The sequence below is a fragment of the Enhydra lutris genome, unplaced genomic scaffold (assembly GCF_002288905.1).
Source record: "Enhydra lutris kenyoni isolate GAN:26980312 unplaced genomic scaffold, ASM228890v2 scaffoldscaffold26, whole genome shotgun sequence".
Lineage (NCBI taxonomy): Eukaryota > Metazoa > Chordata > Mammalia > Carnivora > Mustelidae > Enhydra > Enhydra lutris.
In genome coordinates, this window is record NW_019154110.1 from 5,615,106 (window position 1) to 5,638,743 (window position 23,638).

At 51.4% G+C, this 23,638-nt stretch overlaps 1 protein-coding gene across 7 annotated transcripts in view; it reads right to left on the reverse strand.

Annotated features, from left to right (window-relative positions):
• The window catches only part of LOC111151623 (kinase suppressor of ras 1), a 163,609-nt gene that overhangs the window by 119,259 nt on the left and 20,712 nt on the right, over positions 1-23,638 (reverse strand). Inside the window, exons 1-2 of one of the 7 annotated variants that reach the window (XM_022509725.1) lie at positions 18,745-19,126; positions 16,302-16,491 (exon numbers count right to left, since the gene is read on the reverse strand). The exons of 4 other annotated variants lie outside the window; for them this stretch is intronic. In XM_022509725.1, coding sequence (XP_022365433.1) covers positions 16,302-16,491; positions 18,745-18,758 — 204 coding nt within the window. In that variant the 5' untranslated portion in view covers positions 18,759-19,126. Of the gene's footprint in view, positions 1-16,301; positions 16,492-18,744; positions 19,127-23,638 lie in introns of those variants that run through there. 2 more of the 7 variants (XM_022509727.1, XM_022509736.1) reach the window with 2 other exon arrangements.

Below are 23,638 nucleotides of genomic sequence, written 5' to 3' on the forward strand. Positions count from 1 at the left end.
CCAAAGGCAGACGCTTAACCAACTTGAGCCACCCGGGCACCCCTCTAGCTTTGGTGTTCTTTCCAATTCCTTTGTGTCTGCAAAACAGCCATCGAACGATACGAATAACCCCTCATAGTGGTACCATACGCTTCATCAAGCACTCCTACAGGTTCTCAACCCTTACCTCTCTTCAGGGTGTGTTTTCTCATGACAACATTCCCCTTCTACGGATGAGGAAATGGAGGCTCAGGGAGGCAAAGTTGAATGAGGTCACTGAGACCCAGGTGAGCACAGGTAGAGGACAACCCCTGCCACCTCCATTGTCTAGTCATGGACGGCAGCTCCCGGGTCAGTTCCCGGCTTGGCTCTGCCATGACTCACCGCCCTCAGAAGGAATGCATGGAAGTCCTTCCATGGAAAAAAAGAAAACCACAGTGTTATCTCAGGTCAGGGGGGAGCAAGCAGTGAGGAAGTGGCCCAGGTGGATCTGGGTGGAGATAGGAACCAGCCAGTGCCCTGGACACTTGGGGTGGGGGGGGGGAGGGGGGCGGGGTGCTGTACCTCAAGCTCTGAAGCTAGGATTATACAGTGACCCCCCCCACACACACAACTACCTGTAAACTAAATCCCCCCGCCCTGACCCTGGTCCCTGGACAAGGGCGTGGAGCCCAAGGCCTTCCCAACACATACCTAATAAAGGGCTCTGGCCTCTTCACCCAATATTTATCCAATGATTGGGGGGATGCCCAGGTGGGTTTCACTTCTCCCCTCCCAGTCAAGTCAGCCCCTTGTGGGGCAGGACAGCAGCTGCAGCCTACACTCTTAGGACAGAGCTGCCCAGCAAAAGTATAATGTTAGCGCCCAGGGATCTTTATTATTTTCTAGTGGCCACGTTATAAGAAGAAACAGAAGATATCAATTGCAATGATATCTGTTTCACCAATCATATCCCCCAAGTCACTTCAAAGTGTAATCAAAAGGCATACAAAATATTAAAAAGGAAGGAGATCTTTTACATTCTTTGGTTCCCAATGTCTTCTAAATCTGCATGCATTTCTACCCAGGATGGACAGCCACATTTTTAGGGGCTCAAGAGCCACGTGTGGTGAATGGCAGCCATTCAGGAAAGAGCAGAATGAACATTTCCACTATTACATAAAGTTCCATTGGGCAGTGCAGCTGTCCCCCGTTCACTGAATCCTGGGAGTTTCTGACCCTGGCGGGTGGGGAGCGGCATGGGTGGGGCTCCCCTTTCTGAATTACCAAGGGGGCTGATTTCTCTGACAGCTCAGGCTGACAGGAAATACCTGTTTGTGAGCCGTGACAAAGTTTTCCCCTCCTTACTCCTCGGGCTTGGGCCCAGCTGGGGGGTTTCCATGACACCTGCAGAACCCAAAGCCTGCAGCACCACCATCCCCCAGGGAGCTGAACCTACACCCAGACCACATCAGAGAAAAATCCAGCTTCGGGGAACCCCTTACCTTTCCCTCCCTCTTGCCCTCCCTCCCCCCACCAAGAGATAAAAGCTGACCCCCCCACAGCAAGGCTCTGGGCAGCCTCTCAGCTAAGCAAAACCCTGAAGAACACCAAGTTACCAATGTAAAGGGTAAAGTTCGACTTCGGGGGCTAGCAGCTGCTTCCAGAAAAATACAATCAAAAGAGAAATAATGTCCAACCCCACACACGGGTTGGAAAAATCTGGCTAGATGCGTACAACCAAGTATCAGGCAGCCAGTAAAAGCTCTACAGTAAACGTGCACAGCTTTTCTAGTAAAGAGTATAATTTGAGGGCACCTGGGTGGCTTTAACAATTAAGTGTCCAACTCCTGATCTCAGCTCAGGTCTTGATCACAGGGATGTGAATTCAAATCCCAGGCTGGGCTCCACACTGGTAATGGAGCCTACTTTAAAAAAAAAAAAAAAAAAGAGTATGCTTTGTTCAACAACCACACTATGCTAGAACATTTACTTATACTACTTTTTTTATTATTATAAAGTCAGAAGTCATGATAGTCTTCTTCCCACGCTTCATAAGGGAGAGAGCAAGGCTCCCCTGAGACCAATGAACTTCCCCAAGATGGCCCAGCCAGCAAGGGTCAAGGCCAACCTGGGCCAAAACCCACCAGACCCCAGACTTCAAATTTACTACTCCTCTACCAATTTCCAGTGTGTTATATTTGGGGTGGCGGGGAAAGGGGGATAGCATCTGAACATGTGTCTGCTCCTTCCTTACTGGATGCATATCTGCTTGCAGATGAGGACAGAGAGGAGGCATGGAGATAATCGAAGCTTAAGTTAGGTATGGGGCAGACAATTTTTTTTAACATCATCAGACTGTTTAAGCAATGCATCATTTTTCAAAGGTGGCTATCTTCCGGGAAGAGAAAAAAAATGAGAGAAATACCAAGAAAACCAAGCATACAAAAAGCTGTCCCCAAGGTCTGGAGTCCCACACCCACTGCAGCCTCGGGGCTAAGACCTGAACTATGTTTTGCTTGGTGCTTCCAGGGACAGCGAGGACACTACGGTTACAGCGAGAAGAACTGGGGAAAAGCCCGGCTGACGGCAACCTGTTGGTCACGCCATGACCTGGCCCAAAACGAGGAAAAAAGCAATAAAAAAATATGAACAGCTGCCATGTTTATGGTCTACTGGCACGGCTGAAAGCCCTCTGCCCACACCAAACACACCGGCTCATTCGAACCACACTGTATCGCTACAGAGGCAGGTACTGGGATCACTCCCATTCTGCTGATCAGGCAACTGAGTCACGGGCAGATCAGTCACTCACTCAAGATCACACAGCTAGGGCATGGCAAGGCTGGGATTCATGCCCAGGCTGTCTGGCTTTACAGCACGGCTCTTGGCCTCTATGCCATGTTACCTGTCATAACAATACCAAACCCCTGTGGTCTGAATCTGAATGAATCACCCAGCAGAGGTGGACACCACTGGCACCTTCTGGAATGAAGAACCAATCCCTCCTTCATTAGTGAAGGCAGCTCAACGGGAAAGGAGACTTACAGGAAGCACCCCACGCACCCTGAGGATTTAAACAGCCCCAGACAGACCCACTGACCAGTATTCCCAGCTCAGACCTGTCCCCAGCCAGCAGGTGCCCGTTCAGTGGCACAGTCAAAGCCGTTCCAAGGCTCCCACCCTGTCCCGTTTGGTAAGAGTTCCTCTGAAGCCATGAACAGAGCGGCAAGAGAGCCCATACATCGTTCCTCCCTTTCTGACTTGTGTGGGCATCCGTCCCTAGCTTTACAGGACCACTCCGGTGGAAGGCAGATGTGGCAAGGCTCTCCTGATTAGGCCCCTTCTCTTGGTGGAAACACTGAGGCACCTGGGAGCGTGAGTCAAGCTGACTTTGTTCTGCGATGCTGGGAAGGGCGCTGGCTCTGCGCCAGGAAAAGCCTGCTCCTGACACGACGTGATCATTGCCCAAGCCTCCGAGGGAGAGGAGCACCCCCAGTGAGCCTCTGGAGCAGTTCCCATGCACTGACACCCTCTCCAAGGCCACGGGTGCCATTCAGGTAAGGCAGCACCAGCTTGGGCAACACCAGGGGGCCAAAGGTTCTCTCCAGGGCCCGCTGCTGCGGGACACCCCACCCTGCAGTATCCCTATTTCATGGAGACCCTGGGGTTGAGGTGCTTTGTGCATTTCTGAACCCCAGAGAAAGTGAGAAACACCCAGCCCATGCCCCACCCTGAAAGCAGGCCCTGCGGGGCCTCGGGACACCTCCTCCCCCAGAGCCCTCCAGGCCCTCCAGCTGCACACCATCTGGCACTTTCTACCCTGTCCCCCCACCCAGCTCACTAGACAAACAATACCCTTCCAGACACTGCAAGAAGCCCTAGGCAGGTAAAGATGGACTTTGCCCTTGGGTCATTCTCAGGCCAGGAACAGAGAGATCCTTCCCTAGGTTGGGGGAGCATCCCAGCCAGGGACTCACAGATGGTTGGCAATGACACCTGACCTCTTTAGATCTCAGAGAGGTCTGGATGAGCCTGACAGATCTTCTAAGCTCCCATTTCTTCTGCGAAGCAACTCACCAGCATCCTTAACCCTCCCATGGGCTGCACACATCTTCGGACTGTGCAATCTTCCAATACTGGGTACTTGAGCCTTTGCCCACAGTATCCAGATAAACAGAAAACACACGCCACCAGTCTAATCCAAATCCTAGCTTCTTCTTGTTCTATCGAGAATACACCAGTCAGCATTGGAGAGACCCCGAGATCTCAGCGGTGTAAATAACAGAGGTTGGCCCTCATTCACACTGTATGGGTGCAAGAGCTGACCCAGAGCTCTGCCGTGGTCCTCCTTACTCCAGGACGCAGGCTGCTGGTGCCTCCACCATCCAGGAGCTCTGACGGTTGCCACAGTAAGGAGGAAACAATGCGGTAAATTGTACCTGAGCTCTTAAAAGTTTCCACTTTGCAACGTCAGGTTACTTCCTGCTCATGTGTTACTGGCCGACACAAGTCACATCTCCACCTAGCTCTGCGAAGGCAGCAGGTGCAATCCTACCTTGTGGTCAGTGGGAGAACCAGAAGTAGATGGTGAACTGTAGCAATGACCGCAAGCAGGGTTCAAGCAGAAATTAATGCTGTCAGGGACGCCTGGGGTGGCGCAGTCTGCTGAGCGGCTGCCTTTGGCTTAGGTCACGATCCTAGGGTCCTGGGATCCAGCCCTGCATTGGGCTCCCTGCTCAGCGGGAGCCTGCTTTTCTCTCTTCCCCTGCCTGCTGCTCCCCCTGCTTGTGCTCTCTCCTTCTCTCTGACAAATCCATTAGTTACTTTAAAAAAAGAAGTTAATGACATCAAACTGGGTGAAAGGCTGAATATGGCTGTTTCTCACTCTCTCGAGATCATTTCCCAACCTCCCACTGCTGACGCTTGGTTTGGACCCTTCCGTGTTTACGGGGCTGGCCCGTGCACTGCCGGTGCTCAGCGGCATTCCTGGCCTCTCCCCACAAAAGGACAGTGGCAAACCCAAACTGTGGCAACCAACGAACGTCCCCGGAGGATGAGATGGTCCCCCAGGTGAGGACCTCTGCTTTAGATTTAGAAGAAAGCATAATTTCTCCTAAACAAAGTAACAGCATCCTCCTCCCTCCAGATATCCTACTCAGAACTACCTGAAGAGACAGTTTCTCTCATTTGCGGTACAGGAATAACCATCGGTACCCACCTCAAAGGGTCGGTGTGAGGATGAAACCAGTGAATGCTTGTGAAGCAATCAGCACGGGGCCTGGCACCCCAGGAGGGTGACGCCGCCTCCATGTAATATGGAGTCATTGTTAAGGTCCCCACCAGAGCTGTGCTGGCAGTGCAGGCCCAGAGAAGACACGGGAAGGGCCAGGCACAGATCTCGCCCTGAGACAGCAGCACAGCCCCTCCCTCAGCCCAAGGTCATCGCTGCCCCCGCCTCCAAGTTCAAGGCTGGGTGGCAGGGCATTCTTGCCATTGGCTCTCCAGCCCCCAAGGCCTAGAGCCAGACATCTCTTGTCATCACCATGCCGATGGACAGTCGGGTAGAATGTGCAGGCGCTCCAGTGAGGGCAAGCAATGGATGATAAACAAGCGTCTGCCCAGAAGAAAGCCCTGACCTGTGACATTGTCACGCTGCCAGCTACTATGATCATCTGTGAGATGGTCCTCCTCCCAAGGCTGGGGGCCAGCCAGCCCCTCCTAGCAACTACACCCCAGCCCCCATGAGTCAAGCAGCCCTTTTCCCCAGGGCTGGAGGGTAGGGGAGGGGGAGCAGAGGGTGCAGCTGACTTTAAATCAGCAAAAGGAAAAGTGAAGGAACGTGGAGGCAAAATGTCAGAGCCTAAGACATTAAGTTTCCACTGATGCCTTACTTGGGTCACAGGCTCTCAGAATCGGCAAAGAGGCCTTTCAACGACTGCCACCTTGTCTCACAGGACCTCTTCCAAGGGCCAGCCCTGGGACAGTCCAGGCCACACTAGAAGGCTCTGATGGGCCCACGGTTCTCCCACATTGGAGCTGGTTAGGAGCAACAGCCCCAAATCAGCAGACCGGGCTTGGAATTCCAACTCTGCCATTTACTTGCTGTCAGCTTTGACAAGCTCCTGAGCCTTGCTCATCTTCAGGGCCCTCACCTACCATGGTGGGGTCTGCACCCTGCACTAAGGTGCCAGCCAGGCCAGGAGGCAGGCATGGCGGTGGGAATCCAGCCCACAACCCGGACCTCTGGACTACTCCAATCCCACGGATACCCTTTAGGAATCTGCATGAAATTTGCATGCATAATCACATACACCTGTCAGAATAGCTCCAACGCAAGAAACAACAGGTGTTGACAAGGATGTGGAGAGAAGAGAGTCCTGGGGCACTGTTGGTGGGAATGCAAGCTGCTGCAGCCACTCTGGAAAACAGCATGGAGGTTCCTCAAAAAGTTAAAAATAGAGCTACCCTACGACCCAGCAATCACACTACTGGGTATTTACCCAACAAATACAAGAACACGAATTCGAAGGGACACATGCTCTCCTATGTTTATAGCAGCATTATCTACAACAGTCAAGATAGGGAAGAAGACCAAGTGTCCACCGACTGATGAACGGATAAAGAATGCATGGTAGATATAGACACTGGAATATTACTCAGCCATTAAAAAGGATGAAATCTTGCCATTTGCACTGACATGGCTGGAGCTAGAGTAGAAGGCCATGTGAAATAAGTCAGTCAAAGACACACGCCATACGATTTCATTCATTTGTGAAATTAAAGAAACAAATGAGCAAAGGGGGGAAAAAGAGGGGGGGCAAACCAAGAAACAGACAGACAGTTACTAGAGGAGAGTGGGGGAATGGGGAAAATAGGCAATGGGGACAGGTGATGGGGATTAAGGAGCACACCTGTTGTGATGAGCACGGGGTGATGTATGAAAGCATCAAATCACTATACTGTATGCCTGAAACTAGTATGACACTGTATGTTAACTAACAGAAATTAAAATAAAAACTTAAAAAAAAAAAGAGAGAGAGATCTGCTGGCCCAGGCCACAGCAGCCCAGCCAATCCTCAGTGCCTCCACCTCCAAATAAGGAGAATCATCCCAGATCTCTGTAAGGTCATTATGAGGACTGACGGCAATGCATGCACGTGTTCAGTGGTGGCTGGCACGCAGGACAGGCTCGGTGATCGCTGCGATGATAATTATGATAAATCCCAATGATGATGACGACTTAATTTATAGCCTTGGCCAATGTCCTGCTGCCAAAACAACTAGAACAAACTGAATGCTGCCTTGTGGGGCTGCCACGAGGACTGAAGGAGATAATGTAGGAGAGCAGCATAGAACAGGAAGGGGTTACTAAGTCCCAACAGTTATTATTACAGACTTGCACAGCCTTTGGTCTAATTTCTGCATCCCAGGGGCGTGGGATCCCTAAATTCTGCATCCCTGGGTGGCTCAGTCGTTAGGCATCTGCCATCAGCTCAGGTCATGCTCCCAGGGTCCTGGGATTGAGTCCCACATTGTGCTCCCTGCTCAGCGGGAAGCCTGCTTCTCCCTCTCCCACTCCCCCTGCTTGTGTTCCCTCTCAGTCTTTCTCTGTCAAATATATAAATTAAAAAATAAATAAATTCTGCATCCTGGAGTCTCACCCAAGCATGATCTCCTGGTAAGGCTGTGTCCAGGATGCAGAGGGGACACTCATGAAGGGGCTGGTGCCAGGCCTGGCGGGGTCAGAGGGTTGAGGCGGCACACACAGAGCAAAGGACTTCAGCCCCTCTGAGCTCCCCTCTCCCCTTCAGGGCTCCCCAGGCTGTGTGGACTTCTGCCAAACCGTCAAATCCCCTTTGCCCCCCTTACAGGCAGAAAGCCTCGCCAGATGCCTTCAACATCACGTTTCAGAGGACTCCTCTGCTTTGGGGGGGCTGATGAATTTACCCCAAAGCCACACAGCAGTATCCCATCCAGTCCCTACTTCTGAATCTTGGCCGGAGGATTTTCAGATGTATTACTAAGCGCCTACCTGAGCCAGACCAGTCTTCACTCCGGGGGTTCCTGAAAGAAGGCTTCACAGGTGCTTTGCCAAATACTTTGCTGAGAGGCCTGGGTCCCACCTCCCTCCCCTTAGCATTCCTGGAAACTTAACCCTCCTGACCTTGGTACCACTATCCCTCTCCCCCAGGCTGCTCCCAGAAGTCCTCCAGAAACTGAATGAACTCGGACCAGACATTTCTTCTGCAGCCACACTAATTTTTTTTTTAAACGTCTCATGGGTCCCTCTGCTCTGTTGTGAACACTCCCAGTGTTCACAGCTTCCCCAGGGCCCAACAGCGGATTTTAAGTCCCTGTGCCAGGCCCCACACCACAGATTCTGGATGGGCTTCAGGCCTCAAAATCCTCCACAGCTGATTCTAATGGTCAGCCAGAGAGGGGACCCGCAACCTAGCCCAGGACCCGCTCGCTGGTGTGGATGGAGATCACCTTGGGGCACACAGAGGCCCGGCGGGGCAGGGCCAAGCAGGGCAGGTCCCAGGCCTCTGTCCCCATCAAAGGTCCCCAGACAATTCTGGGAATGACTCAAGTTTGGGAGCCCTGGAAAACAGGACCTCAGACAGTTCTTAAAAAAAAGGATATGGCCAGTGGGGCTTTGTCCTTTCCTGGGCTGCTTCCCTCAGATTAAAATCACCCGAACAGGATTGTCCCACAAGGGTGGGCGTAAGTAGAGTCGGTCAAGAGACACCTGTAAGGGCCAAGTACCACAGCTGCGGAGAAAAAAACATGCAAACGCTTGCACACAAACACACATGCACGCACACGTTCCTAGGACACCTGTACATACATGTACCCACGCGTACGTGTAACCACATGTACACACTCTCCCCAGCTTTGTGACAACACCTGTTCAAACCTGCCTGCCCATCCCAGAAAGAAAGTGTGGTGCATGCCGGCACGAGCGGGCAGACGCTTCCCAGAAGGAAGTCTTTCCCTCTCGGGCACCTGCTGAGCCTCCCGCAGCCAAGCAGTTTCACTAACAGCGGTTTTCTCGTGGGAAGATGCCACCGCTGCTAGGATTTATTGTTGTTTCTTAAATCTACTCACTTCTTAAAAAATTAACATAACCGCTACAAAGGGGACACTCATCCGTGCCACACAGAGATTTCCAGAAAAACGAGAATAACTAAAACAAAACAATGTTATTAAACCTGGCGGACCCTGTTCTCGGCGGAACTCAGGGACCCTGAGGCTCATTTCTTCCTGGTCGTGCTCCTTGCTTCTTCAAAAGGGAAATGGCTTCAGACCCTCTCCTCAAAGCCACTGAAGGGCTTCTCATGGGACTTAAGGTAACTAATGCCACATCTGGGCATCCCCTAAAATCGTCTGGGGTGCCCAACCTGCCTTTTGTCCCTAGCTGAGTCTTCCAGAAAGGATGGCAATACGGAGAAGTGAAAGATACCAGGATTGCTCGCCCCATGTTGCAAAGAGGTCAAATCCCACCCAAGGCCACAGCAGCCCACGGCCCAACCCTCCGTACAGACTACTCAACTGACCCTAGCTTCAGAGTCTGCCCAGGGGCTCGCCATTCCCTTACTTTCATGCAAATGGGTAGGGGTGGAGAAGGATTGTGAAGAAGGCCCAAGACGAACTCAGAGGTATGGCCGCTGTCCCCCACGTCGAAATGAAGGGGCAACTGAGAGTACCATGAGCCCACCAGCCCACCACCCCACCACGGTGAGCAGCTCCTCGTCCCCCTCTCCCAGCATCCCCTTCTCCCGCACCAGAGGGAGGAAAAGACCACTTACTGCTGGCCCCAAAGAAAATACCAGAACAACGAGGATCTGACACTTCCTGTTTACATAACAATGAAAACAAATATGGGCTTTTAAAACTATCAGAACAGAAGCAGAACTTACAGGGTAGGTCTGGGGTGCTCAAGCATCCTCATCCCAAGAGGACAGGGCAGGGCTGTGCCTTCCAGCAGATTCACCAGCACCCCCCGCCCCCCAGAGAGCTGCTTCCCCCACCTCTACACCGCTAGCTCCTCCAACACATTTTTCATCCACCCTCAGCTGGAAAGACTAAGAGGAGGAAAACGCCCCTACATTTGGCTGGGCGCTGGGAATACCGAGGGCCGTGACCTCATGGCAAAAGGCATGAAGGACTTAATCATTAACCTGAGGTCCCCAGGCCTCGCTCACTGGTTACCATGGCACCCAGGAAGTCCCAATCTGCATTCCTGCTTTCAGGCCGGGTCCACCTCAGCCCCAGCAGAGGCCCAGCAGGACAGGCCCTGCTGGACAGGCCCTTGCAGTGCCAGGGCCTCCCTTGGGCCCAGGGGTGTGAGGAGAGGGGACCAGGAAGTCTGGCTGGGACAAATTTCAAAAACTTAGAATCAGCTGCAAGGCTGGACAAAACAGAGAAAAGAGGGCAGCAAATTATTTGGGTTTTTCTACTCAACTCATGGGTTTTAAAGTTTCTAAGGGAAACTGGGGTTTCGTTATACTAGCTCTTCTTTTGTGTACGCCCTCCTCCCCCCTGCCTATCTTATTAAACATAATTAGAGACAAACAAAAGATGCGTCATGGCTGTCTCTTTCTGGTCACATTTGGGTGGTTGGAGATAAGACAGTCCCTCCGGCAAACATTAACCACCACCCGAGGGCCTCAATCTCTTACCAGAATAAGGCCGCAGTTACTGAAGGAGAGACAGGCCTATCCTGGGAGCTTGGCCAAAGTGGATTCAAACTGCCAAGAATGACCACTGGTCTGAGAGGTCCCAACAAGCCAAAGCCTGGGGGTCCTCATAGGGCAGCGGCAGGGCCTAGAAGGTTCCAGAAACATTTACTATCTGTTCACACAGGACCCAGCCATTAAATTAGGCTTCCAGGCAATGGCATCCCATCCCAAAAATGATGCATTTTCCAAACTGTTTCCTCCAAGCTCCCAGGGGCAACACTGGGCAGCAAAGTTTATAACCATAACGGGAAAATAGAATCTCACAAAACATAACCCAAAAAAAAAAACCCAAAACGTGACTTTAAGCTTTGAAGAGAATGTCTGTGCCTGATCGGAGACAGATAGCTCCAAGAAAACTGAACCCACTACAGACCTGCCATCGACTCAGGTTCCATCCGAGGTACTGCAGGACTGATGAACCAAGGAACCCTTGGTGAAAACTGGCTCCAGTATTCTGAAATTGCACTGATTAAAACACCCACACTTGGTAGTCATGTCTCACCTGGTAGACACAGTCTTACCGGTCACCGTTCAGAGAATGTCAGGGCTGGAGGGGGCATTAGAAATGATCACCGAGGGGCGGCTGGGTGGCTCAGTGGGTTAAAGCCTCTGCCTTCGGCTCAGGTCATGATCCCAGGGTCCTAGGATCAAGCACCGCATCAGGCTCTCTGCTCAGCAGGCAGCCTGCTTCCTCCTTTCTCTCTCTGCCTGCCTCTCTGCCTACTTGTGATCTCTGTCTGTCAAATAAATAAATAAAATCTTAAAAAAAAGAAAGAAAGAAAGAAAGAAAGAAAGAAATGATCACCGAGTCTGTCTCATTACCCACCTCCACCCCTGTGGCCGGAGGAGGGGGGCCGTGTCCCAGGGAGACGCAGGAAATAGGTCGAAGTCATCATCCAGGCAGACGCGAGGACCCACGTCCTGGAACCCAGGGTCCAGGCTGTCGGCTGCACCCCACCTCGTCTGTGTTGAGGGGGCCGCTGTGGTCTCCTCTTGAATTAACACACAGACATAAACACAGGCACACACAGCCACACCAGGGCAAATGCACAGATAAACTGCTTTTCTGCCAAGACACCAGATCGGGCCAAGGGAGTGAGAGATCAGGAATAGAGACCTGAGCGGGGTGGGGGTGGAGTGGTGGGGAGCGCGGGGTGAGAGGGGGAGGTAAGGAAGGGGGAGCTGCTCCTGAAACACCCCTGATCCCCTCTGCCCCAAAGGCACTCCTTCTTGAAAACCTATAAGCTCCTTCCCTGCGAAGACCAAGCTTCTCCAAAACCAGGCTCAGCTTTTCCAACTGCTCTCTCCACCCAACGGATACAGGAGACAGCCAGAAAACAACCCGGACCTCCGGCTCTGGGCAGACCTCACAGCTGCTCCGCACACCTGAGGCCTCCAGCCAGAGGAAGCCCGCCCTCCCTTCACTCGTGTTCCACACCGCCCCCCAACCGCCCTGACGGACTGCACCCACCTTGAGCCTGTGCTGCCCCGGAGCCCCTTCCCTGTGTCTCTCCGGCCGCAGACTCAGAGTCAGAGCAGGATCACCTGGGGCACCTGCTCCTGGGCTGGGCCAAGGGACACTGCCAGGGCTGCCTCCCAGGCTCAGGGAGCCACCCAGCAGGCCACACTGAGTCAGAGGCCAGGGTCCAAAATCGGCTTCCTGGAGGACTCGGAAGGGACGCGCCCAAGAGCGCTCTCGGAGGAGCTCCCTTTACCAGGACATCTACACGGAGGGGGCTGCCCACCGAGATGAATCTCCATCGGGGAAGATCGGGGAAACAGCTCCTTAAGAGCCATTTTACGTCGTTGGTTTTTAAAAAATGCAAATGCCAGAAATCTCCTTCCTACTCTTTATTGCTTTTCAATGTAAATTAAAAGACCTGTTCCTTCACGTCTCTGGAATCCAAAATATCAGTCCCTCGACTGGTCTCCACGGAAACATTAACCCTGTGGAGTCACGGCAGGCTGGCGTCTGATTAAGGCCCTGACCAGGCCCAGGACCCCAGGCAGGTGAAATCCAACCTTTTCACTTGCTTTCCACACCTGGAATGGCTGCATTCTCACTCAGAGGTGGGGCTTCCGAATTACTGCCACCTGCAGACGGACGCCTTCCCGCCTTCCCTTCCTCACTTCCGACAGACCCACGTGCTCAATGAACCTCCTACAACACACCCCGGCACATACCCACCTCTCCAGGAAGAATCCTGTACGTTCCCTGCCCAAAACCCCATGGCAATTTCACTCTTGGATTTCCAGTCTTTGTTTAAAGAGCCTTAAAAAAAAAAAAAAAAAACAAAAAAAAAAAACCTCTACTTGTTCCTGGAAGCTTGTTTTACTTCTTTCCCCAGCTGTCCAACAGGGGAAGTGGAAGAGGAGCCCGGTTTCTAGTTCACAGTGACCAGTGAGCATCTCCAGGCCTCTGCTCTGTCTCTCTCCGGCCAGGCGGAGGTAGAGGCAGCGAGCATCCAGCCAGCCACTCACACCACAGAATGGGAACCTCGGGGACCCCAAATTAAAGGCAGTAAACAGCCAAACCTCCTGGCCGAAGCAGGGGCTGTTTTGCTTTGTTATCTTTTCAGCAGCAGGCACAAGCCTTTGACCCTGCCACCAAATATAACCAGCACAACTTAGAATGCTCGGCAGATCGCATTATTCCCCATTCAGCGGCCCTCCCTCTCCACTCTACCCCGTAATTACAGTGAGTCTGGGGTTGGGATTTTTTATGATGCTGCTTTTTCAGCGTGTGACAACCCAGAAGGGTTATTTAAATCTGAGCTGGAGGGGGGAGATCAGCATTGTTAAAAGGGCAAAATGAAGAACACATTTCCCTGGGTCTTAGGTAATTCAAGGTCATTTGCAATAAACAAGACAGAAAACTGAATCATCTGAATCAAAAGTACCACGGGGCTCCACCACCTTGCAGGGTCTAACAAACCCTAGGCACGGAACAAAGCTGACTGTTAATGTCTCTTAGAAAATCTACCACACTAAGAAATTCAAGTGCATGACTTCCTGTCTGACTCAGGTGTTTTACCACTTTTCTTGGGTCCCCAAATGCACCCCACCCCCCGGTTCTGAAAAGCGCACATTGATAGTCACGGATGAAGACTCTAAAGAAAGACTGCTCCAGTCCTGCCCTCACCAACCATTACTGGCTGTGTGATCTTGGGCACAGCGCTTAATTCCCCAGAGCCTCGTTCCTGCTTTATAAAACAGGGACGATATCGCTATTCCTTCATAGGGTTTCCTGAGGAGGAAAGGAGATCAGAGCTGTCACGCACACCACACAGTAAACGTTTAGCGAATGCCAAGCTTAATCAGAATGATGATGAAGGAACACACGTTGCTTTGGGAAAGGTCAGTGAGGCCCCCCAGTCAATGCTTTCTATGAAGCAAAATCTCCAAAGCAAGGTAATCCCACTTCCCTCCCTACAAGGTGTACGTTTTCCAGCTAAGACAAAAAGCAGGGCTGGGAATGCCAGCTACCAAGTTGATTTGATGAGCACCCAGCATGGGCCAGGAATTGAATCATATATTCACAAATCTTCATCATCCTGCAAGGCCAGTCGTGTTAGTTCCATTTCACAGGTGGGGAGCTCAGTCTGGAAACACAGCCCACCCCCTCGAGTCTCCATGACCATGTGGCAGGTCAGGATCGGGCTCCAGTGCTTGAAGGGGGCAAGCACTGAAGTACAGTGCCTCAACCTCTGGGCCTCTGTCTAGCTCCTACCCTCGCCCTGCAACAGCGTGTCATGTGAGTGTATTACTCACAGAATGTTCCAGAGTTGAGACACCGTGCAGCTTGCCTCTTCAATCCCTTGATTTATGAGTGTTAGAAATTCAGCCCAAGATGGGGGAAGTGGCCTGTCCAAGGTCGCAGGATGGTCCAGAGGGTGTGCTAGTATTTGGCCACAGGTCTATGGACTCTGGAGAAGGATCTTGCCCCCTTGGAGGCCCCTGCAGCTCCCAGAGGAGAGGGGTCAGCACTGGGAAGAAGCAGGTGTACCTCTGAACAGATCTCAAAGCCATGCAAAGGGGGCCTAAGGAGACCCCCTCTCTCCCCAGACTGCCAGGAAAGCAAACCAGGTCCACGTGCGCTAGGCTGGCTGTCTTGAGCTTGGTTCACCCCTAAACCACAGCCTCGAGATCATCAGTATGTAAAACTACCTTCCTAGATGCTTCAAGAATTTCTGTTGTGAGGTCATCTGCTCCTAGCTGTGGCCCGCACCCTCCTGCTCCCACCTCTCCCAACGGGCAACTCATCTGCCTGTCGGTACAGTCTGCCTGCCATCAGGTGGCTGACCCCTGTAAATAATTAAAGGGTGATCCCATCACCTCGGGGAGGCCTACTGAGAGGGAGGCATGGCTAACAGCCTCACACCTGCTTACTCAACAGATGGTGAGCAAAGCGTATCAGGAACACAGCCCACAGAGCCAGCCTGCCCAGGGGCCAAACGAGGCAGGAGCCGGGAACCTCCGTTCTCACAGGCTAGCTGAAAGAGCATCAGAGCCTGCACCCAGAGCCCAGCTTTCCTGCAAAAAGACCTGTGCAACCCTGGGCAAATCCATCCTTAGCTCTAGGATGGCCTCTTTCTTCTTAATTTGCAGGAAAACGCCAATTAGAAAGCAAAAGGACCCAAAGGACTCATCTTTCGTGGGCAGGGAAGAACTCCTTAGTGTAAGAAATGCCCACTTCCCCTCCATCCCCCAAAAGTTGAGCCCTGAGAGCAGTGTGGGAGGCACTGGTGAGAGATGGAGTGCTCTCTGGGTCTGTGCCCATCTGTATGCAGAGGTACGGACACATACACACATAAGCTTTTAGAAAAACACGAATGAACCATATATATATCATTCTGCCTCTGATTTTTTTTACACTTAACAGATCATGAAAATAATTCCAAGACAGTCCATAGATCTCTCTTGTCTGTTTCACAGTCACAGAGTACTTCATAAGTGACCCAATCTTTCTCTTCCTGCTGGACACTTAGGGGTCTCTAACCTTTTGCTTCTATGGACAAAGCTACAATGAACATATGCCCGTGTGTATGTGGGCATGGTTTGTGTCACATGTCAGATTCCCAGGCAGTGGCTTGCTGAACCCTAACAATATACAGTTTCAGTTTTAATAAGAACTGTCCAAGTACCCAGCACAAAGGTGGTACCAACTGGCACAACTCGATTTCGCCTAAGAGTTGCGAAGTGCGTTCTAGAGCACTTCCACATGATTCACTAGCAGGGGAAAAAAAAGGACTGCTCTGCCTGAAATGTTCGGAAACCACCTAAAAGACAGTAGTAACTGCTAACATTTATATAGCATTATAGCATAAACTACGTGCTTAACACTATAAGGATGACCACATTTCGTGCTTCAACAGCCCCATTTCACGGAGCCGGAAACTGAGATGCAGTAGTTTTTATAAGGTCCCTCCAGTGCGCTGACAAAGGGTAAAACCTGGATAGATCCAGGTGGCCCGATTCAGGAGCCCACACGCTCGCTGAGCGCATTCTGGCCTTCTGAGCACACAGGTTCAGGCAGACTCCCAAATCCAAAAATGCTGGCCTCTCCAAAACAACCCTGACAAGCTTCTAGGTCATCACCTTTCTGCCCAGACTGGTGAGCCCAAGGACCAAGGTCACTTTGAAAAGGTGCCTGTGACTCCCCTTCCCCTTGAGAACTCCACCACTTCCCAGCCCCTTGCCCTTCCAGATCCGGACGCGGTCATCTCCATTGTTGCCTCCTCGTGACCTCCTGGGCAGGTCTGTCCTCCCCATGTCACAGCCACAGACCCTGAAGGAGGAAGTAAAGAGACCAGTGGCAGAAGATCCGCTCAAAAGGAGAAAGAAGAAGCAAGAAGAACCACCAAGACCCAGATGCCGCCCATTCACTGGCCTCGGTCCTCAGCATACACCACCCCACAATTTCTATGCCAAGGGCTGTTCTAATTCATCTCTCTCTCTCTCTCTTTTTTTTTAAAGAGAGAGAGAGAGAACCTTAAGCAGGTTCCACGCCCAGCACAGAGCCTGACGCCGGGCTCCATCTCATGACCCTGAGATCATGCCCTGAGCAGAGATCAAGAGTCGGACGCTCAACCGACTGAGTCACCCAGGTGCCCCAGGACTGTCCACATTAAGAACCAGGAGAGAAAGGAGAGAACAGCCAGAACTTTTGCACACAGGAATGCAAGAATCAGCCAGCTTCCTGTGGATTTGAGTTCAAAGCAGGTCAGTATGGGGATGAAGAAAGACAAAAGGAAAAGAGGACATGAGGAAGGGGCAGATAAAGCAGGAAAGGAAACATGAGGAGGAGCAGTTCAAAAACACACTGGCCTGGGCTGGAGCACCCGATCCAGCCCCCCTGCCTCATTCCTGTCTGTAGAACGATGAAGAAAAGCAGAAGAGCAGACCCAGGCCCCTCGCTGGAACATTGCATAATCAAAAGAAAAGGAACTTTTCTGCCTGGAGGGAAGCCTGCAGCTGTGTTCCCATCCATGCTTCTCCCCAGCAACTGCAGCACACACCCAACTGGAGATTCCACTCCCCAAGACCTGGCCCTGAGGGGTGCTGGGGGAAAAGGCAGCATAGGACAGGCAGCGCTGGTTCCAGGTGAGTGGCCCAGGACATCCATGCACGAGGACCCCAGAGCCATGCAGGGCTTCCTGCTAGAGTGATTCCATGTTTGTTCTAGAAACGACTGGCAGGTCAGGGAGGCTGATGCAATAAGGCCTCTTACAGCATATTTTAACTAATGGCGGTTCCTGGAAGCCAGAAAAATGACTGCAGAATTGTTGGCAATGACAAAAGAGTGGAAACACCCTGATTATGCAGCAAGATGGGATTGTTAACATATATGTATAAATAATAATAATAACAGTAATGGCACATCCGTAGAGAGGAAATGTTACGCGGCTATTAAGAAGAACAAGGCCACTAGCTCCACGTGTCCTGATGTAAGCGGATCTCCCAGGTCGAACGGGAGCAGAAGGAAGTACAGAAGAGCACAAACGGCCTCGCAAATAAAGAGCATGAGGAACGAAGTGAAGGGGATGATTTCCTGCCTAAGGTGCTGGGAATCCTCTTACTTCTCAACCTGGCTTGTAAGTGCACAGGTGTTCAATTTATCAAACTGCACATACATTTTATACATGCTTTTGAGTACATGATATTCCACAAATAAAAATTTTAAGGATAGGTGCATATGCACAGAAAATCTCTAAAACTTCAAAGTAAATGCCTCCAATAAAGGACTGGGGTGGGGGGGCGGGGGGGTGCAGTATGAGGGAGGTTTGCTTTGACCCTATATCCTTTTATAACTTTCAGTATCTTTTACCACATGCACGAATTGCCGATCTTAAAAAAAAAAAAAAAAAAAAGAAAAAAGAAAAAAAAGAACAGTCCCTGGCAATCCTCCAGGGTGTTTTGGCATCATAGATCAGGAAAGTACCCAGGGGGCCAGTTTCCCCATTTTGCAGCTGAAGAAGCTGCAGCCCAGAGGATCTGAGTGGCCCATCTGTGGTCACACAGCAAGTGAGTAGCAGACAGGAAGAGAAGCCAAGCCTCCAGGTGCCGGCCAGCATTCTCCACCTTTAACTCTCTCAACCAGGGGAGCCCGGGCTGCTCAAAGCCAAGGACCACCTGCCCGGCCTGGTCAAACCCTCCTGCAGCCCTTCCCCCACCCTGGTCACACAGCTGGGACAGGGAGAATGGAGCGGGGGTCTCCTTAAGTCCCCGTGGTGGGAGTCAAACACACAGTCAAGGTTGGAGCCCCCATGTCTGGAGCCTCCCTGCCCCCACATCCCCTGGGCTGCTGCCTCCAGCCTGTGGGCACCAGGAGCGTACCTCACAGAAGGACAGATAAGACAGGCAGGCGGGTTCCAGGGCTCCCATTCTGACCCTCCAGGCACCGTCCCCTGCGTGGCCGGCCACTCCTGCGTCCTCGGTAGGCATCCTCCCCGCTAACCACCGCCCAACAAACCCACGGGACGAGTTCCACATTCTGGCCGCTCTGCAGTCATAACCACATCTGGGGGAAGAAAGCACTTACCCTAGTGTCTCCATGCCAGCGGCCAGGCTCCACACCTATCTGCTCGACAGCCTTAGATGCCAGACCCAGGCCAGCGGCTAGGCACCAGGAGCCAAACCAGACTCAGGTTGGAAACCACCACCCTCGTCGGTGTGTTTACATGGAAGAAAATCCTCAAGGGCTGTGCAGGAGCATCATAAAACCTCAGAGCCACAGGGAGTCTAAGAAAACTGGACGCTTTCTTAAACTGCGCCGGTTTCATTTCTTGGAAGCCAGAAACAACTCAATCCAGATTTTAATACTTCCTTATTTAATAGATGCTAACGAACCCGAGTTCATGTACTCTTTTCAACACACAGCATCCCAGCGTGAGCCGGGCACACTGGGAGCATGGAAGGTAAAGACGACAGCTAGTACGTGGAGAACGTGGAGAATGTTTACCAGATGGCTGAATTTAACCCACGAGGCACCTCGAAGCCTCTCGGCCGTCCTACGGAGAAAGTCGGCTGGTATCCCATTTTACAGAGGAGGAAGTCAAGGCTTTGGGGGCAACCTGTCCAAAGTTACAGGGCTAGCAAGTGGCAAACAGAGTGTTCTAGCCCATTGAGCAAGACACAGCCCCATCCACAGGAACTTGCCCTCTAGCAAGGGTCTAGACTTCCTCTAAATCTACTCTGCCCGCAAGGGGCCAATCAGGCCTGTGACTTCCCACTCCTTCCCACACCCTGAAGGGCGGAGCATTTCCAAAGGAGTCTCAAATCAAGAGCTCAGGATTCACCCGGGATCTTGTCCTCTCTGCTGCGGCTCCAGACCAAGGGCCCTGGTGACCTCCATGCTGACGCCAAGCCAGGATGACAGCCTGGGTGGAAAGGCCTTGTGTCCCAGGGGACCTGGCACCCTCACCCCCCCTGATAGAGAGCCATCTCTGCAATGGCCCAAGGGAGCAGCAGACCCTCTCTCACTTCCCTTCCTGTGAAAGCCAAGCCAGTCCCTCTGGCAGATAGGGACGAGGCCGCAGGGCTAGGGAGGTGGGCTGGGCGGGGGAGGGGTTCTGATGGAGGCCCAGCCACTCACCCTCCTGAACCTCTCTGGGATGTCTCCACATCTGTAAGAGTGGGGATAAATCCTTAAGTCCTACAGGGAGGGGAGTGCTGGTATGGGGCCTCGGTCACATAAACTCCTCCAAAGATCTTGAGAATGAGAGACTTTTTTTTTTTTTTTTTTTTTTTTTTTTTTTACAGATGTGAGGTATGTTCCTGGTGCCCTACCACAGCCATCCACCACACACAGCTCCCTTGATACTCACCCTCTGCCTGGGCCTGGAATATTCTCAGTGCCCTTCTGACTAGGAAGGTTCAAGGCTCAGTCAAGAACCACCTCCTCAGAGAAGTCACCTTTGACCTCCAATGCCCTCACACTCACAGCTACCCCATGTACCTTCGGGTGCCTCCCCATCTCGCTGGACAGGAACTGGGAACCTCCTGGTCAAGGTGATATCTTTCTCTACACCACTAATTCATGCTACAGCCGTCTGGCATACACTAGGTACTGAGTAAATGTTTGCCAAATAAATGAAAGTGTTAGTGGCGTTATTACCACCCTCTGAAAGTTGTGAACAGGATATAAACCTCCTGGGGAGGGTGGCTCCCCACGGGTCCCCCCACACTGAGACTGACCCAGACCATCAGAACACCCACACCTCCCTGAGCCATCTGCTTCCTGGCAAATGTTTCTCATATCCGAACACGAACTTCCCTCCAAGAAGCTAAGTCCACCTGATCTGTACCAGGCACTGAGAGGGCAAAGGGAAATAGGATCCCTGACACTCCCCCAGCTAGTTCTCAATTCAGGAATTCTAGTTCAGAGGGCACCCCCCCCCCGCCCCCGCAAAAGGAAAAGAGAACTTCCCTTATCTCCTCCTTTCAAAAGCCTATTTGTAGGGATGTAGGTATTATTTTATGTACATGATACAGCAGGCACAACAGTATGTGTGCATAATTTATAGGTGAAAATACCCACGCTGGGAACACATGCTCAAAATGTCTTTCCTGATAGGTTTGCAAGAGCAAGTGTGGAGGTCAGAGGGGCGGCTAGGAAATGTGCCATGCCAACACATCGAGGAAAGGGCAGGAGAGAAGTTTCCAGCATTTACAGGGCAGGGGGCCATAAAGGAACAAAGACAAGGGAAGTCAAAAAAAAAAAAAAAAAAAAAACCCAAGATGCTCAGGGCCCAGGGCCCAGCACATTCCCCGCTGGGGAGATAGGCCAGGAAAGAGAAAGGAAACAGATGAGAGAGGCCATACAGTGAGACAAGGGGGAATTCCAGGCATTCCAGGGAGAGGAAGCTTGAAGGCCTGACACAGCAGCGAGGCCCAGGGGAGATCACAGTTCCATGTGGCTACTCGCTGAGATTCAAAGGATGGGGAGGAGCCGCCAGGGAAGAGCTTGGCTCCACTAGACTCACCGGACAGGCAGGCAAGGTGTGACACTAGAGAAATGCAGCTCTGTCTGTCCTGCAGGCATGAGGAGTGACTCCCAACCAAACGCTAAGGAGCTATGACCGCCCTCCGCTTGTCCAACCACTTATCAACAAAAGGTCACCCGGTTTGGTACTATTTCGAGAGTTTGTTAGAGTTGCGGTAAAACCTGGAGCTCAGACAGCAGCAAGCAAAGGGCCACCGAAGTTTCTGGCCTCAGGAGAATATAGATCTGCCTGGGCACAGGCGAAAGACCTTTTAGGTCCAGCCCCACAAACCCTTGTGGCAGGCAGCCTGTCCCCAACGGTCAGGGCCAGTCTCTGGGAGTAGCCATAGCCAGCGCAAGTCGTGGGGAGATGGGGGCAGACACAGCTGGAGGAAGGCAGGCAGGCCAGCATCTGCAGCCTTTGGGTTTTACTGAGGACCCCAAGAATCAGAGCCACTTAGGGGCACCTGGGCAGCTCTGTCCCACGACTCAGGCCCTGCACTGGGCTCTGTGCTCAGCGTGGAGTCTGCTTGTCCCTCTCCCTCTGCTCCTCCTCCTTCTTGTGCTGGCTCTCTGCCTGTCTCTCTCTCTCTCTCTCTCTCCATCTCTAAAATAAAATCTTTTAAAAAAGGGGGGGGGGAATCAAAGCCACTCTTTCTGAATGGAGTAAGAGGACAAGGAGACACCAGACTGCAACTCTGACAGCCAAGCTCCCTTCTTTCTCATGTCAGTCAGGAGAGCCAGACTTGGGAAGGCGGTCCCACTTTCTTCTCCACAACCTCCTCCCTGGAAAATCAGGGTCTGAGGGAGGGTTTCCCTAGAAGCAGACTCTGATGAGGTTGGCCTGAAGAAGCAGTCCACACCAGTGAGGTAAGCAGGCCTGGGCAGAGGGGCAGCTGGGCTAGAACTCACATGGAACTCCGAGCTGGGACAGCCCCTTGAGGTGTCCCAAACGGAGGCAAGGGGTCAGCCTCGGTACCCCACTGGAAGAGAGGAACCTTCCTTTAGCTGAGGGCCAATCCCAGGAGGGACGCAGCTGTCAGCTGTCAGCAGCCATCACTCCTAGCAGCTGGAATGGGGGCATAAACTCTGAAAGGGGTTTGGGCAGCACACCACAGCCTTTCCAAAGCGCCTCAGGCTTTTAAATGGTTCCTCAACAACAGTTTCATCTAGAAGCTCAGTCGAATAATCTCAGAATGAAATGGCACAGAGAGTCACAGAGGAAAAGCACTTGCCTGTTATTTCTATGTCACTCGTAAGTGAGCTGATAGGATCTAACGTTCTCTTTCCTGGGCTTAGATAATTTTTAAGAACACATAATTTCACTTCAAAGAACCCGTAACGGGTTGCTCTGTGAATTTTCCATTTTATCCCTCCTCATTCTCAAGCTCCTAGTTCAGAAAATAGAAAAAAAAAATCTATTTTTTGATCTGTAGACTCAAGCCACATCATATGAGCAAGCAGATACTCACAGTAAGGTGGGGACAAGGTCTGGGTAATCATATGGTTAAAACATTACAATAGGCAGGGGTGCCTGGGTGGCTCAGTGGGTTAAACCTCTGCCTTCAGCTCAGGTCATGGTCTCGGGGTCCTCGAATCAAGCCCTGCATTGGGCTCTCTGCTCAGCAGGAAGGTTGCTTCCCTCCCCCAAGCCCCGCCTGCCTCTCTGCCTACTTGTGATTGCACTCTGTCAAATAAAAAAAAATCTTTTAAAAAATTAAAAAAAAAAATTACAATAGGCATAAAAATAAAACATGAGAAATGTTTGTCACGTTTTAAAATTCATGAAAACCCAGCCAAAATATTTTTACATTTATAACACAACTTTTTTTCCTAATTCATGAGAAATGCATATTTATGGAAGAAAAATTGGGAAAGAAAAGCACCAAGAAGAAAGTAAGTTAACTATTATTCTCAACTTAGGGACAAGCCACTCACCACTAACAAGCATTATGCATGACCTTCTCTTTTTCCTCCACGTATTTCATTTTTAATAATTAACTGATGTCATCCCATTTAGTAACCCATTTTTTTCTATTAACATTATATTAAGAACACTTTAATAAGTAGTAACATTTTGGGCAAGTTTCTGGCTTTTTTTTTTTTTTTTTTTAAGATTTATTTGACAGAGAGACATAGTGAAAGAGGGAACACAAGCAGGGGGAGTGGGAGCCCGAAGCCAGGCTCGATCCCAGGATTCCGGGATCATGACTCGAGCCAAGGCAGATGCCCATGACTGAGCCACCTAGGCACCCCAGTTTCTGGCATTTTTAAAGGCCAACAGATCTAATATACAGTACGGTGTAAGCTATGTAACATCCCAAGGTTGTATGTTTAGGATACTGGATATTTAGGTAACTTGCAATCTTTGTCAGTATAAATAACACTGCAATTAACATCTTTGGGGCCAATTTCTTTTTAAATCCTCATTGGTCAACCCAAATTCCCAGTG